Source organism: Cyprinus carpio, chromosome B9 (assembly GCF_018340385.1).
Source record: "Cyprinus carpio isolate SPL01 chromosome B9, ASM1834038v1, whole genome shotgun sequence".
Classification (NCBI taxonomy): Eukaryota; Metazoa; Chordata; class Actinopteri; order Cypriniformes; family Cyprinidae; genus Cyprinus; species Cyprinus carpio.
The window spans coordinates 798,592-816,323 of record NC_056605.1 but is presented as its reverse complement, the minus strand read 5'-3'; the positions used below and the strand labels follow the sequence as shown (position 1 = coordinate 816,323).

The 17,732-nt window shown below is 40.6% G+C and overlaps 1 protein-coding gene across 7 annotated transcripts in view; it reads right to left on the bottom strand.

Annotated features, from left to right (window-relative positions):
• The window catches only part of fam126b (family with sequence similarity 126 member B), a 79,710-nt gene that overhangs the window by 31,207 nt on the left and 30,771 nt on the right, over window positions 1–17,732 (bottom strand). For all 7 annotated transcript variants that reach the window (XM_042730552.1, XM_042730547.1, XM_042730554.1 and 4 more), the window contains exons 6-10: window positions 11,980–12,095; window positions 11,749–11,844; window positions 9,887–10,003; window positions 9,390–9,477; window positions 9,144–9,300 (exon numbers count right to left, since the gene is read on the bottom strand). In XM_042730552.1, the coding sequence (XP_042586486.1) occupies window positions 9,144–9,300; window positions 9,390–9,477; window positions 9,887–10,003; window positions 11,749–11,844; window positions 11,980–12,095 (574 nt within the window). The remainder of the gene's footprint in view (window positions 1–9,143; window positions 9,301–9,389; window positions 9,478–9,886; window positions 10,004–11,748; window positions 11,845–11,979; window positions 12,096–17,732) is intronic.

Sequence of the window (17,732 nt, the reverse complement as noted above, 5' to 3'; positions counted from 1 at the left end):
AATTATTTATTTTATTTCTTTTTATTTATTATTACTTTTTTCAGGCTAATGGAGAGCAGGTTCGATCTCTAACCTTTTGGCTCAGTGGGCCTTTTGGGGGCATGTCTTGCACTGAAGTGGACTGGTCACGCATCAACATGTGTTTATTTCGTTTATGCAGACCTACACTCTCTGTAATGTGCAGTCTGCTTTAGCTTTTCAACAAAGTTGTTTGTCGTTCATTCTTCTTGTTTTTTTCTATGCCCTTCAACAGACATCAATACTTTTATTTATTTTGCTTTTCTTCTAAAAGGATTATGCATCAAGGTGGACTGTTATCCATGATACATAATAATGTTTACATGTCACTGGCAGTATGGTCTTGCTTTTGTTTCTCTTCAGGTAAACATAATCTTGACATTGCGAGCACACAATAAGGTTCTGAATATCTTATCATTGAATGCAAATGGCCTAAATTCTCCTATTATGCGTACCCATATATATTTGCACCGTAAATTGATTTCCTTTGCCCTGATACAAGAAACCCATTAAAAACAATGCGATGTGGCACATTTTCAAAACAAGTATTAAAAACTGGCAGCCTTCTCTTGTGCTCGTAATAAAACTAAGGGGGTGCTTATCTTAGTTGATAGGAGGTAACATTTCACTACTGAACATACCGGGAATGATGATGAAGCTAGATTTGTTTTAATACGCTGTAAAATACATAATGACAGGTTAGCATTGGTCTCCATTTACTGAATAACATAGGTTTCATAGACAATTGGACGAGCTTTTGGGGCAGACCTGACCTGTTGAAAAGAGATGGTCTTCATCCCTCCTGGGGTGGTGCCGCTCTTCTCTCTAGAAATATGGCACATAGTCTTAGAGTTTGTACTTGACTAACTGGGGCCCAGGTCAGGAAGCAGACAGACTGGCTAAACCGACCATCTATTAGCCGCCTCACATCACAGAAATCAGTTATTTCTTGTCTAATTGGTGCTCTTTGAATTAGATATCACACTATAGAGACTGTGTCTGTTCCCAGAGCTAGAAAATACAAAAAAGGTCCAAACCAATTTAAGAGCAACAATTTAATTGAGGTTCAACAAATAAAAAACAGATGCAATACGGATAAACAATTTATAAAACTTGGCTTATTGAATATCAGGTCCCTTTCTACGAAAGCACTTTTTATAAATAATATGATCACTAATCATAATCTAGATGCACTCTGTTTGACAGAAACCTGGCTAAAACCTGATGATTACATTATTTTAAATGAGTCTACACCCCAAGATTACTGTTATAAACATGAGCCATGTCCAAAAGGTAAAGGTGGAGGTGTTGCTTCAATTTATAACAATGTTTCCAGGATTTCTCAGAGGGCAGACTTCAAGTATAACTCGTTTGAAGTATTGGTGCTTCATATAACATTATCCAGAGAAACTAATGTTTATGATAAATCCCCTGTGATGTTTGTACTGGCTACTGTATACAGGCCACCAGGGCACCATACAGACCTTATTAAAGAGTTTGCTGATTTTACATCCGAGTTAGTGCTGGCTGCAGATAAAGTTTTAACTGTTGGTGATTTTAATATCCATGTTGATAATAAAAAAGATGCATTGGGATCAGCATTTATAGGCATTCTGAACTCTACTGGGGTTAGACAACACGTCTCAGCCTACTCATTGTTGAAATCATACTCTAGATTTAATACTGTCAAATGGAATGTTGATGGTGTTGAAATTATGCAGCCAAGCGATGATATCTCAGATCATTATTTAGTTTTGTGCAAACTTCATATAGCTAAAACTGTAAATTCCACTTCTTGTTACAAGTATGGTAGAACCATCACTACTACCACAAAAGACTGCTTTGTAAGTAATCTTCCTGATTTATCCCAATTCCTTAGCATATAGAAAACCTCAGAACAACTTGATGATGTAACAAAAACTATGGACTCTCTCTTTTCTAGCATCTTAAATATAGTTGCTCCTTTACGCTTAAGGAAGGTTAAGGAAAACAGTCTGACACCGTGGTATAATGAGCACACTCACACCCTAAAAAGAGCAGCCCGGAAAATGGAGTGCAGCTGGAGGAAAACAAAACTAGAGGTATTTCGTATTGCTTGGAGGGAAAGTAACCTATCCTACATAAAAGCATTAAAAACTGCTAGATCTGATTACTTTTCGTCTCTTTTAGAAGAAAACAAACATAACCCTAGGTATTTATTCAATACAGTGGCTAAATTAACGAAAAATAAAAAATCGATACTATTAGAGATAAAATTGTAACCATGCAGCCATCAGCTACAGTATCAAATCAGACAATGCACTATAGATCCCCTGAGGAACAGTTCCACTCATTCTCTACTATAGGAGAGGAAGAATTGTATAAACTTGTTAAATCATCGAAACCAACAACATGTATGTTAGACCCTATTCCATCTAAGCTCCTAAAAGAGGTGCTTCCAGAAGTCATAGATCCTCTTCTGACTATTATTAATTCCTCATTGTTATTAGGATATGTCCCCAAAACCTTCAAAATGGCTATTATTAAGCCTCTCATCAAAAAAAACACAACTTGACCCCAAAGAACTAGTTATTTACAGACAGATCTCGAATCTCCCTTTTCTGTCCAAGATACTGGAAAACATAGTATCCTCACAATTATATTCCTTTTTAGACAAAAATGGTATCTGTGAGGATTTCCAGTCAGGATTTAGACTGTATCATAGTACTGAGACTGTTCTCCTTAGAGTTACAAATGACCTGCTCTTATCATCTGATCGTGGTTGTATCTCTCTATTAGTGCTATTGGATCTTAGTGCTACGTTTGACACTATTGACCACACCATTCTTTTGCATAGACTAGAACACTTTGTTGGCATTAATGGAAGTGCATTAGCATGGTTTATATCGTACTTTTATGACCACCATCAATTCGTAGCAGTGAATGAAGAGGTATCATATCGATCACAAGTGCAGTATGGAGTACCTCAAGGCTCAGTACTAGGGCCGTTACTCTTCACGCTTTACATGTTACCCTTGGGAAATATCATCAGGAAACACGGTGTTAGCTTTCACTATATTGCTGATGATACTCAGCTCTATATTTCTTCACGGCCCGGCGAAACATACCGATTTGAAAAACTAACGGAATGCATAGTCGATATAAAAAACTGGATGACGAGTAATTTCTTACTGCTAAATTCTGAAAAAAAAAAACAGAGGTGTTAATTATAGGACCTAAAAGCTCTGCATGTAATAACCTAGAAAGCTGTCTAAGACTTGAAGGCTGCGCTGTCAATTCTTCGTCATCAGTTAGGAACCTAGGTGTGCTATTTGATAGCAACCTTTCCTTAGAAAGCCACGTTTCTAGCATTTGTAAAACTGCATTTTTCCATCTCAAAAATATATCTAAATTATGTTCTGCACGCTTAGTAAACAAACTCCAATTAGTCCAAAATGCAGCAGCTAGAGTTCTTACTAGAACAAGGAAGTATGACCAAATTAGCCCGGTCCTGTCAACACTGCACTGGCTCCCTATCAAACATTGTATAAATTTAAAAATCTTGCTTATTACTTATAAAGCCCTGAATGGTTTAGCACCTCAGTATTTGAACGAGCTCTTGTTACATTATAGTCCTCCACGTCAACTGCGTTCTCAAAACTCTGGCAATTTGATAATACCTAGAATATCAAAGTCAACTGCGGGCGGCAGATCCTTTTCCTATTTAGCGCCTAAACTCTGGAATAACCTACCTAAGATTGTTCGGGAGGCAGACACACTCTTGCAGTTTAAATCTAGATTAAAGACCTATCTCTTTAACCTGGCTTACACATAACACACTAATATGCTTCTTATATCCAAATCCATTAAACCGGGAACACTTCCCATAACACCTGATGTACTTGCTACATTATTAGAAGAATGGCATCTATGCTCATATTAGTCTGTTTCTCCCTTATTCCGAGGTCACCGTAGCCACCAGATCCAGTCTGTATCCAAGTCAGAGGGTCACTGCAGTCACCCGGATCCAGTACGTATCCAGCCCAGATGGAGGATCAGCACCTAGAAAGGACCTCTACAGCCCTGAAAGACAGCGGAGACCAGGACAACTAGAGCCCCAGAGACAGATGCCCTGTAAAGACCTTGTCTCAGACGACCACCGGGACAAGACCATAGGAAACAGATGATTCTTCTGCACAATCTGACTTTGCTGCAGCCTGGAATTGAACTGCTGGTTTTGTCTGGTCAGAGGAGAACTGGCCCCCCAACTGAGCCTGTTTTTTTCTCCATTCTGTCACCGATGGAGTTTTGGTTCCTTGCCGCTGTTGCCTCTGGCTTGCTTAGTTGGGGACACTTCATTTACAGCATTATCGTTGACTTGATTGCAAATTATTGCACAGATACTATGTAAACTGAACTGAGCTGCATGATGACATCACTGAATTCCATGATGAACTGCCTTTAACTGTCATTTTGCATTATTTACACACTGTTTTCCTAATTAATGTTGTTCAGTTGCTTTGACACAATCTTTTTTGTTTAAAGCGCTATATAAATAAAGGTGACTTGAAAAATAAAGGTGACTGCCCGAATGAGTGCATTTTTCACAAATATTTCAAATATATTACTTGAGCAGATTGATTGTTCTTTTAGTGATGGGTGGTGATTTTAATGCTGTCTTAAATCCTGAACTGGATAAATCTCGCCCTGATACTAACGCTAACCCATCCTCTAAGTTATTGAATAAATTTATTGCAGAATTTAATGTAATCAATCTTTGGAGAATCCAAAATACTACATCTAAGGACTTCTCTAGGATAGATTACATATTTCTCAGCCCATCTCTAATTTCATCTATCTCTTCCATCTCTATATTACCAATTTTACTGTCTGATCACTCTGCAGTGTTATGTAATGTTCACCTTTCCAACATTAAGACCAAGGCCCCTAAATGGCATCTTAATACATCATTACTAAACAATCATATAAAGGAGTTTCTCTCCTTTTATATATCTTGTGATGTAGACCCTCAAATATTGTGGGAAATTACGAAGTGTGCAATACAAGGATTTTGTATATCTTTTTCTTCTGCTCTTGCCAAAGCGAAAATCTGCCAATTTACACAATTAGAAAATCAAATCCAATCATTACAGAACTTACAAAAACATTTTTTTTTCTGATCAACAAGCTACACGATTGTCCTCCTTGAAAGAGGAATATGACTTACTTTCACAATCAAGTTTATTTTACATAGGATGAGGCAAAAATATTATTTCGAATCGGAGAGACCTAGCCACTTACTGGCCCTCAGGCTGAGGGAATGTGAGTCTAAGGCATTCATCAGTGCAATAAAAGCCTTCAGAAGGGCAAGTCACCAGGCCAAGATGGCCTTCCTCCTGATTTATATTTAGAAATATGGGATGTGGTAAGGACTTTCATGCTTGATTCATTTAATTTCGCAATTGAGCTTTGACAGGCTAGAGTGAAAGTATATGTGGGCAGTTCTGCAATGTTTTGGTTTCGTGAACATTACATTACTATGATTAAGACACTTTACCACTCACCTGAAGCATCAGTCTTAACTGGTAATCATGCATATCATTAATCAATATTCAGATAAAAATATTTCATTTGCACTCAGACTATGATTTCTGCAGTATTACACAATTTAAGGCAGAATTTGAGGTGCTAGAGAAAGCATCCTCAGTTGAAACTATAATAATAACATTTTGGCCAAACAGATTTGGCAAACAAGCAGTGCACATTTGTGTTTGCGCTCTGGAAAGCGTCAAAGGTTTCTATTTCCAATGTGATTTGCCTTAAGTAATGTAACTATTCACAGACATAACTGTTTAATTTCATGAATGCAATGTGAAGTCAGAGACATTAAAGTTAAGAGTCCACTCACCACTCAAAATGCCATTGATTTTGCCCAGTGCTGAGTTCTGTGCACTCAAGAATCTTCTTATTATAACAAACTAAGTGTAAACATAATGTAAATGACAGATTCTTTGCGTAGTGTAGAGAGATTAACTGTTTTTAACGGAACTTCGCAAGATCGCAATAAGCTAAGATTAGTGACAGCTTGTAAATAATAATAATGGGAGCGTTCTTTGCAGCATAGCAATAGCAATGGATGAGACAAAAATATAGATTTAAATTGATTTGCATTGAGGAAGCACCCTCAGTAATTTGATTCTGGAACCGAGCCTGCCCCGCTATCATTAATACAGTATGTCTGTACCAAATGGGTGATTTTTCTAATAATTAAACTTCTTGATAATTATGTCATGTAATTTGTGTGCTTAACTTAATTCATGAGAGTGGTATATTTAATCTAAATGTGAAAATATAAAGCATTGTTTACTTCATCACTATAACACAGAGTGTGCGGAGATGTTATTTTTTTTTAAAAATGCTTTGTATTGATGCTTTGCCATTTGGTAGATTGCCTTTTATTAGAAGGTTTTTTCAAATGAGGATTACAGATGAGTAAAAATGAAGAATAGAAATCAACAAAAGAGCAATAATACACAAGTACTATGACAAGTCTCAGTTAGCTTAACGCAGTACATGTAGCAAGTTTTTTTTTTAATTATATTATAAAAGGAAAACAGATAGAATAGAAAAAGAATAAAGCAAGCTAGTGTGAGAGACCTTTTTTGCTTTTGTTTTTATAATAAATAAAAAGAAAACAAATGGATAGTGAGAGCTTTAAAAACAGAGCAATATGCCAGTTCAGAATTGTATCTGGGCGATAAGGGTTGAAGACAGGTGTTGAAATTAGGTGCCTGTTGTGCAAACTGGATTGCATTTCACTACCTTTAGTACTTAATCTTAGTACCCAATCTGACACTCTCATGAGGGCTTCCCATGTATTTGCATGACTGGACAGCGGGCACAGCAGTTCGCTTACTGAGCAGCACATTATTTATGTTTGAGAGGAGGGTTTTGATTTCACTGCTGAATCCAGTGCTTTCTGTGGAGTTGTAGTGTCTGGTGAAGGGATTTTGGCTGGGCATGGAGTGAGACTGCATTGGCAGAACTGCTTCTTTTTGGCAGGAAATGTTGCATGTTTTAAGATGTAATTTAACACCTTTATGACGCTGTTGAATAACCTGCTCATTGTATCCATGAGGGAGGTTTTCACAGAACTGTGCATCTCTGTGAGTGCCAGACAAAGATGATGATCACCAAGCTGCCCACAGACTGTACAACTGCTTCTAAGTCCTGTGCACTATGCAGCTCCTAACAGAGCTCTGGGCCCGGCCCTTACTCATCCAACTGTTTGAGAGGCTTGAGACACTTGAATTGACCACGATACATGACATGTTACTTGCCTCCCCAATCCTTTCAAACTCTGGCAAGACCTCACATACACCTTGGAAACTAATGATGCAAGTCTCTGTGGTGAATCTATTATCAGAAACAACAAAACGCAGATGTACATGTAAATAAGAGATTCATTCATCAGACACTGCAGACAGCTTCACTTAATATAACTAGAGCTTTTTTTAGAGTGCTAGACTGAATTCAGTGATATTTTTGATAATGTAAATATTCTTTGCTCTCTGTATAATTTGTTCATTGGCTGAATAATTGTGGACAGGTGGCGTTAAAATTGAACTTAAAATCAGGTTAAATACAAATTCAATCTTATTAAAATAATTTATGACATAATATGGTACTTCCCTAAAATGTTATGATGTGCGTAGTTAATAGATTGCATTAGGCTACAGTGGTTTAAGTGCGTTTGACTAGTGATTATTGTGCAATTAAAGAGCTGTGCTCATGTGATTGTCGGTGGCTGTCTAGAGAAGTGAGAAAGCTTCAGAAAATGGCTCATAAAAAGGACAAGTATGTGAATGGTTTTTACAAATTGGACTCTAAGATACGGTAATATTGTGGGAACATTTCACATGAAATTCTGCCAGTGAGGGGGAGGGATGAAAAATACAACCACACTATATTTCTGCTGGTCATTTAAAAATGTAATTAATCACAAAACTCTCACAAAAATTAAGTATCTTGGGGATGATCGAGGGGCACAATGCAGCAGCCCTAGTTCACTTGGCTATGAAAGAGTCTGTATTGATACGCCCACATATACAAAACTACAGAACTTTTCATGGGGTGTACTTAAGATCTGAAAGCACTGTAAGTACTTAAAGCAGAAGTGCTCAAAACAAGTAGGAAATATTTTACAAATGATAAAAAAAAAACTTAAAGGGTTAGTTGACCCCAAAATGAAAATTCTGTCATTAATTAATCACCCTCATGTCGTTCCAAACCCGTAAGACCTTCATTCATCTTCGGAACACAAATTAAGATATTTTTGATTAAATCTGAGAGCTTTCTGACTCCTTAGACAGCAACACAACTGAAATGTTCCCAGGTCCAGAAAGAAAGTAAGGACATTGTTAAGTCCATGTGACATCAGTGGTTCAACCGTGATTTTACAATGCTACGAGAATACTTTTTGTGTGCAAAGAAAACAATAATAATGACTTTATTCAACAATTCTTCTCACCCGAGTTACTGTCTTCTGCCATTTTGGAGAAAAGTATTTTCATAGCTTGCAAAACTGAAGTTGAACGCCTGATGTCACATGAACTGTTTTACCAATGTCCTTACTATGTTTCTGGACCACATTAAAGTTGTGTTGCTGTCTATGGAGGGTCAGAGAGCTCTCAGATTCCATCAAAAATATCTTAATTTGTGTTCCGTAGATGAATGGGTTTGGAATGACATGAGGGTGAGTAATTAATGACAGAATTTTCATTTTTGGGTGAATTAACCCTTTAAATATGACTATGGTTGACACAAAATACCTCAGGAAAAAATACATATCAGATATGTATGATAATGACACCTTTACGGCCTAATGCAGGGCTGTCCAGTACTGACCCTGAAGTTCTGCAGAGTCCAGCTCCAGCACACCAGCCTGGATGTTTCTATTGAGTCTGAAGAGCTTGATTCTCTGCTTCAGGTGTGCTTGATTAGGGTTGGAGCCGAACTCTGCAGAGGAACAGGTTTGGACACCCGGTCTAACGGCATGAAGGAGAAAGGTGCAGCAGTGATCCAGGAGAGTGGTCCAGTGTTTGTGAGGTCTGCTGGACCTAGTGTGTGTGATGCGTTGACCTCACCCTCTCTCTTCCAGCGCAGTCTGCGGATGGATGCGGCAGTGATGGTGCAGCGGGAGATCCTTCTGATGCTGGAAGTGACCTCCACCTGCAGGACCTTCCTCCCCTGAGATCCATCTGGAGCGCTGCCAGGCAGAGAGCTCTTCATCGCATTGCCCAGCTAAACAGCATAGAGGCAGAGAGCGGTGAAAAAGCATGACGAGCTGCAGAGAGAATCATCCACAAACAGGAGAGGTGTCTGAATCGTACCAGCAGTGGCTCTGAATACAGCTCCAGCTGAGCTCTGTACAGGATGTCATCCAAAGCCTCTCTCCCAGCATCCCACTCGCCGTTATATCTGTGCAAACACATGCCCATCCGCACACAAACATACTAGTAGATCACCACAGCAAACCTGATCACGCAAAACTAACAGCTTAACCCGTGAAATGTAAAAACTATCATGCAAATTCACTTAGAACTCAATTCTAGTCACTACAGGCCTGCATGAAGATCATTACAACAAGTTATATTCCTTCTAATGTAAAAATACACATTCTCAGAACTGTAATTCACTGAAAAACATTTGTATTTTGGATATTTCACTATTTTTGTAATTTCCAGTTCCCAATGTTCTCAATGATCACCACATTCTCACTGTAGTCCAGTATTTTATAATGGTATGCAAGTACAAGCATTACTGTGGAGGACTTTAACAACGCTCAGGTGAGTTTGTAAGGAGAAGTCTTTGGCGTGTTCACACTCACATGGCATGATAGACAGCAGCCAGCATCTGCACCATGAACTGGGGCTCCAACAGCACACGCATGCAGGGAGTGGTCCAGGCCTTCAGCTGCTGACGGGGAAAGCCGCTCACGCACAGCCTGCACAGCACACACACACACACACACACACATGCTCTCACTCTCTGCATGCACGGATACATCAAACATCTCTTTCTCTACTTCAAATTCTGCGGCTTTACTTCTGTTGGGTGATTGACATATTACCATGATTTCAATGTTTCTTCATTAGCTTCTTAGCCATTATAGAATTGATTTTAAGACTCCATTATTTGCTTTCAAATCCTTAAACAGACCGGCACCCACTTACTTGTCGAGCCTTTCTTCAATCAGAGGCTGCTGATGGTTCCTAGGGCAAGACTAAAACTATGAGGAGATCAGGCTTTTTCTGTTATTGCACCTAAACTGTGGAATAGCCTTCCATTGTGTGTTAGAACTGCTCAATCACTTTCTGATGTTAAATCTAAGCTAAAAACTCATCTGTTTTCTTTGGCTTTTAAGGTACTATAGAGATTAATATAATTTCGTTTTGAATGCTGTTATACTTGTATCGATGTAAAGCACTTTAGTTAACTCTAAGGCTACATTCACACTGCAGATGGATGCTGACCAAATCTGGCCAAATTTTTTTTGCTCACGTGACTCAGGTCTGTTTTTCTCATTACAGTGTGAACAGCACAAACTACATGGAATCTGCTCTTTTCATTTCCGGTTTGTGACACTTCTATATGTGGTACTAAATCAGATACAGGTCAGAAGTTTTGCAATGCAACCGCTGTGTGAACAGTCACATCGGAATTCATGCGAGTTTTAACAAGACAGCTGCGAAAAGTAATCAGTGGAAGTGTGATGTCTCAGAACTCTTAAGTATTACAGTGACAATTCTATAAACAAGCAAAACATGAAAACGTATCATAAAAGTTACAAAAAATCTTTTCATATTGCCTGTGCATAATTTCACTGGCTTCTGTGGCAGATCACACTATGAATAAACACATAATCGCTTACTTTATGTCCTCCGTGTTTACTTCCATAGGGGCAGCTGTGGCCTAATGGTTAGAGATTTGGACTTGTAACCAGAAGGTCGCAGGTTCGAGTCTCGGTGCTGGCAGGAGTTGTAGGTGGGGGGAGTGAATGAACAGCGCTCTCTTCCACCCTCAATACCCATGACTGAAGTGTCCTTGAGCAAGGCACTGAACCCCCAGTTGCTCCTCGGGTGCTGGATATATAGCTGCCCACTGCTCCGGGTGTGTGTTCACAGTGTGTTCACTTCTCACTGCTGTGAGCACTTGGATAGGTAAAATGCAGAGCACCAATTCTGAATATGGGTTACCATACTTGGCAAATGTCACGACTTTCACTCACTTTCATATGACAGGGCGCTGCGCAAGTGTTGTCAAGTTTTCCCACAGAATTGGGCTACTTTTTCTGCTGAGGGTTGTTTTTCAACACTGTGAGTTGAAGCGACCGCACTAATGCAATATTTACCCCTGAAACGTGATTGGACTAGTTTTGGACTAGTTTTGAGAAGCAATTGGGCAGATTTTGTTGTGAAAACCTGGCAACCATGTTTGTATTATTCTTTTGCGCATGCGGGTCAGTTCAGAACCATGATCTGTTCACACTGGAAATCTGATATCGGCCACATTTAAAACAACAATGTGAACAGCTATACAAAAAGTCAGACCCGAGCAAAAATCAGAATTGAGCACTAAGGCTCGCAGTGTGAATGTAGCTTAAGCTGTTTTAAATTGAGCTCTAGAGATAAACTTGGCATTGCTTGCTTCTAATGGCTGTGGGTTCAGAGAGCGGAGGTGAGATCTCACCGTGAGCTCATCCTGCAGACGGCCCGGTGTGATGAGTGGGGCATGTAGACCACCAGCGAGTTATAGCACAGCATCAGGAAACACAGCACCTCAAACCTGCAGACACACAGACATCACCTGCATTCGCAGCGGCTGCCGCCAGTGTGCATCAACACTACAGTCTGAGGACTCATTTCACAGATCCTTCCTTGGGAACATTTAACTGAGAGAAAGAGTTCTCGAGACAATGACCTGTTCTGGGCAGTGAAGGTCTCTCTCTGTGGGTGCAGGCCGCTGTAGATCACTCTGATCAGGTCGTGCTGACAGAGAGCGCCCTCAGTCAAAGCCATGGAGCCCAGACTGGATGGCTGAACACACACACACACACACACACACACACACACACAGTGACACTAAACATAGGTTAGGGACACCACACAGATGCTACTGTTAGCACATCCTGTTTCTGGAGCAGCTCAGCACCGCACATCTCTCCTGTCTCTTTCTTAAACACATTGCTCATTAGCAGAGAGAAGTCTCTAACATTTGTCCTGCTGAGGATCTCCAGCACCTGCTAAAGCATAAAGATTGCCGATGGTTGATATGCCAAACTGAGCTGAACTGGGTTAGTCAGTCTTTTAGGGGCATCCGTTCTGGAATCTCTTACCTTACGACTTCATTTCCGTGGGTTAAATCAACTATCTATTTCACAACTTCAAATGGTGCGAAATTCTGCGCCTTGACTTCTGTTGGGTGTAATGTATGTAAGTGTGAACATATTACCATGATTTTAATGTCTCTTCATTGGCTTCTTCTCCATTATATAACTGATTTTAAGATACTTTTCTTTGTTTTCAAATCCTTAAATGGACCAGATCCTACTTTCCCACTTAGGACTTAATTTCTTTCAGGATTCACTAAAGACTAGTTCTGACTAGTTAGGTTTATGCAGCTGGTTCTGGTGGGTGAAGTGCATGAAATCATTTTGCTGCTTACAGTAAACACCCAGTGCAAACAGCTCTGTCCGGTGGCTAATGGGGAGAGTTTACTACACAATAATTACTACACTTGTGCAGCATGACTTCTCACTCAATCATGCTCTGGTTCCATCAACCGATTATAATCCTCTCCAAAGCAAAGGCAAGAACAGAGAAACAGAAGAGTGGAAAATCGACAACAGGAGCAAAGCTTTTAGAATAAAAGAATTTGAGAACCAGGCAGTATAATTGTGATGGTGATCTATTGAGAGGAGTGCGGAGCGAGGAATGAAGGAGACGAGGAGTACATCAATCGAGAGAATTTTAATGACATCAAGGAAAACTCACGTAGCACAGGTTGACGTGAACAATACCGGACACTGAACTAAGCACAGGGAACACTATTTAAAAACATGACAAGACGAGGGGATAATGAGACACACCTAGGATCAATGGTAATAAATGGGGAACACCTGGATTTAAATCAACACAATCGGGAGAGGAACAGGAAGGAACCAAATAAGGGCATAAGGAAACACAAAACACGGGACAGAGTCTGACATAACTGACAGAACCGGGGCCTGGAGCCCTCCCTGGGCTCGCCTGTGTATCTGGAGCCCTCCCTGGGCTTAACTGGGAATCTAGAGCACCCCCTGGTCTTAACCAGCTGGGGGGCTTGAGTGAGTTGCAGCTGGCGGGCTTGTCTCTGGAGCAAAGTATGCGGTGGTTTCCATGCCACGGGGAAAAACTGGAAAACAAAACACTTTCTAAACCAAAAAACAAACACGGACATGATCATATTTGCGGTTTCCTGCCGCCATACTGACTTGGGGGTTGGCGCACTTTGCTGCTTCCCAGTCTGCATGAGATGTCACAGCGGTAGGTCGCACAAGCTTTTGTAGCGAGTCAATTAGGGCCGTATTTCATGTAACGAATGAATTCACATGATATATCTGTATGATTGTGATCTAAAGCCCCTCTGTGATGCACACTCAGATGTTTCGTTGATTATTTTTCTTTACTGAAATTTCTTTTTAATATCTGTAATTTTCTCTTTCTCAGCGTCATGCATTGCTGCCGCACGCTGGTTTATATGCTGCACGAGTCCTCATATATTTCCATTTTTGTTATCCAGGTACATGTTCCATTGTTATATGTTCGTAAAATTTGCTTTTGTGAAAGTATATTGTCCCAGTCTGCATGAGATGTCACAGCGCATTGTGCATTGCTGCCGCATGCTGGTTTATATGCTGCACGAGTCCTCATATATTTCCATTTGTGTTATCCAGAATAAACGAGGATCTGATGGCAAGAATTTTCGCAGTCTGTCTTTCGTTTCAACACAACGCAGGAAACACACCGCTACAACTGCTGCCGTGATCGTCGCTTCACTCTTCGTGGGATCGGACATTGGAGTGGATGAAACGTTTGCCATTTGAACATATAAACTGTGAACTGGATTCCTGATTCGTGAAAACTTTTTAAGTATTTAGTGGACTGAAATATATTGATTCTTGTATTGAATTAATTCTTTAAAGGACTTTAAATACTACCTTGGGTTAATTTAGAGTCTTAATCTCTGGAATTCTAAATTATAATTTAAATTTTATAGATTTTTTATTTTTTTTTGTAAAAGAAGGGGGGAAAAGTCAATTACAAGAAGTATTGTGATTTGAATAGCTGATTCTGATATGGAGAGTTCTAATAGTCAGAACAGTATGGGAAGTGGGAGAGGGGTACTGAGGTACTGTGCCCATACAAATCAGATTGGTGGGGCTGATAAAATAGGTCCACTTTTCTCAACCCCTATTCACACAAGAAGTGTTGATGTGCAGACACCTATTGTGTCACAGTCTTCTGCCGTCTCTGATGATTCTGTGCAATTATCTGATTTGAATGCTGTGCTAGTGAACCTGATTAATGACATAGTGAAACAGATAGGCAGCAGCATTGGCCAGAACATTGTCACCTGTCTTGAATCTGGGGTTTTTGGCCAAAACAAACAAAGTGATTCAACTTTCAATATGAGTGAACTGTCAAAAGTTAGATTGGTTGTTAAGCATGATGTCAATGAGCCTCTATATTTCAGAGGTGATGGGGAGGAGAAAATTTCTGTTGATGAGTGGGTGGAGAGTGTGAATGGACTGCAGCGGACGTGCAGGTTAGACTGGATGAGTATCAAAGGGAGAATAAGCTTCAACAACGCAAGTCTAATGCACATGTGAGTGGCATTGCGTGCCATGCTGTCAACGGACGTTATGTGTGCCCACGGTCATGGTTTAGAGACAGCTGCTGCTGTGGTACCTCCATCCCAGGTGACTGAGCAGTCTACTCAGGATCAGTCTTTGAGTCGAGTGATCACTCTTTTGGAACGAGTTTTTGGATCAGGGATCTTGTCAGCAGACAACAAGAGTGTTCAGACCTCAGCATAAAGGAAGGAGTGCTGTACCCAGACAAAATGCAGCATGCGAATTATGTGGTGATGCAAATCATGATAATTTTTCGCACTGTCGAATAAACTGTCTGTGCTTTAACTGTCATGCCTATGGCCACAGAGTATCAGCTTGCTCTGCGGGGACTGCCAACATACCACAAGTTCAACAGTGTAGTCCTGACTCTTGTTAGCTGGGAAACTAGATGGTTCTTTTGCTTCGAGGCATACTTGATACTGGGTCTATGGCCTTTACTATGAGTTCTCGTGCACTGTCAAAACTCATGGAAGCAAATGTACTTTCATCCGATGATGTAGTCTCAACAATGCTCACACTGATTGGCTTTGGTGGTCAAAGAACAAGCCCACAGGGATTATGTGACGTCCAGATGAAAGTATTCAACTGCTCCTTCTCTGTACCTGCCTTAATTGTTGATGGGCAAAATGCTGACCTAATTTTGGGAAGTAATGTCATAAAACATTTCATTCATGACATGAAAGTATCCAGTGATTTCTGGGGGAAGGTATCTGATTCACAAGGCAAAGATCCTGATACAGGTGCTTTGATGCAACTCTTGTGCAACGTTGACTTCACGACTTCTTTTGGGAAGTCGTGGCCTAATGGTTAGAGAGGTTGACTCCTAACCCTAAGGTTGTGGGTTAGAGTCTCGGGCCGGCAATACCACGACTGAGGTGCCCTTGAGCAAGGCCCCGAACCCCCAACTGCTCCCCGGGCGCCGCAGCATAAATGGCTGCCCACTGCTCCGGGTGTGTGCACTTTGGATGGGTTAAATGCAGAGCACGAATTCCGAGTATGGGTCACCATACTTGGCTGTATGTCAAGTCACTGTCACTGTCATGGAAAGGAATGGATCCCCCTACAAAAGTAGGAACTGTAAAACTGAAGCATGCTGTCACTTTGGAACCCATGAAAGAACATATAGTGTGGGGAAAGTTGTCCAGTAACAAAACCCTTTCTGCGGGCAGTACAGTCGTTGTGGAGCATAGCACAGCTTGCACTGTACTAAGACATTTGTTGGTGGGCAGGATAGTCATGTCTTTATGGGGTGATGGCAGTACTCCAGTTAAAGTTATCAACCCATCGAACAAGCCTATCTGTCTAAGACGAGTCTAAGGCTGATGTTTACACCAGCATGGCGCTTGAAGACTTTGACGTTGACTGTCTTGACATGTCATTTCAACAGGTGAAAGATCTGCAGTGTAATGAAGTGGACAATGAAAGACTGGCGAATTGCAGCAATAAACTGTGTGAGATGGAGAGGCCACACTACATGCTGCATGGTCTTACTAGCTCAGCACTGTCTAGCCTGGGGCTCCAGGATATTGACATTGACTCAAACTCTTTGACACCTTACTGGAGAGGGAAGTTGGTTGAACTCTTGGTTAAGTATGAGTCAATATTTTCTCGTCATGGATTAGACTATGGCAAGGCCAAAGGCTTTGTTCATAGAATCTGCCTTCCAACTTCCCTACAGAAGATTGTCACCATCACACTATGAGAAACTGCGTGAGGCCCTGGATGACATGGAGGAGCGCGACATAATCCGAAAGTCAGCGAGTGATTATGCATCACCTCTGGTGTTAGTCTGGAAGAGGAATAGTGATCTGAGGCTGTGCACAGACTTCTGCTGGCTAAATGCACGCACCGTTAAAGATGCACATCCTCTTCCACACCAAGCGGACGCACTTGCAGCTCTGGGTGGTAACGCATTCTTTTCTACAATGGACTTAACATCAGGTTATTATAATGTGGAGGTGCACGAGAATGACAAGAGATTCACAACTTTTACTATGTCATTTGGTCTCTACGAGTATAACAGACTTCCTCAGGGGCTATGTAATAGCCCTGCGACATTAATGAGGATGATGATGAACATATTTGGTTATCAGAACTTTATGAGCATGCTGTGTTATCTCGATGACATCCTCATTTTTGCCCCTGATGAACAGCTTGCTTTGGAACGACTAGACATGGTTTTCCGACTTCAGGCTCACAATCTAAAACTGTCCCAAAAGAAGTGTCATTTTATGAAATCTTCCGTTAAGTTCCTTGGTCACATTGTGAGTAGTGATGGCATAGCCATAGATCCTGAAAAGGTCAGAGCTATTGTTGATATCACAGAACAGGATCTCATGGAAGATAGCACTGACATTCCATCACAGATGAGAAAAAGGTCGTTTTTGGGGATGGTGGTTTTCTACCAGCAGTATATCGAAGGCTGTTCTCACATTAGTAGACCTCTCTTTGCATTAACACAGGCATTTAAGGACAGAAACGTGGAACTGCAGGCAGAAAACTTACCTCTTCTGACTGGACCCAGGAATGTAGAGATAACTTTAGTGCACTGAAACAGGCTTTACTCGAAAGAGTCATTTTGGCACATCCAGATTTTAGTAAACCTTTCTTGCTGTCTGTTGATGCTTCCAGTTGTGACACTGTCACACAAGGGACATGTTTTAACCATTCTATTTATTACATTGATTTTATGTATTATAGAGTTTTAATTGGTTTTCATGTTTCTTATGTCCATTTTATGCCTCTTAACCATTTTAGTGTGTGTGTCTGTGTGTGTCTT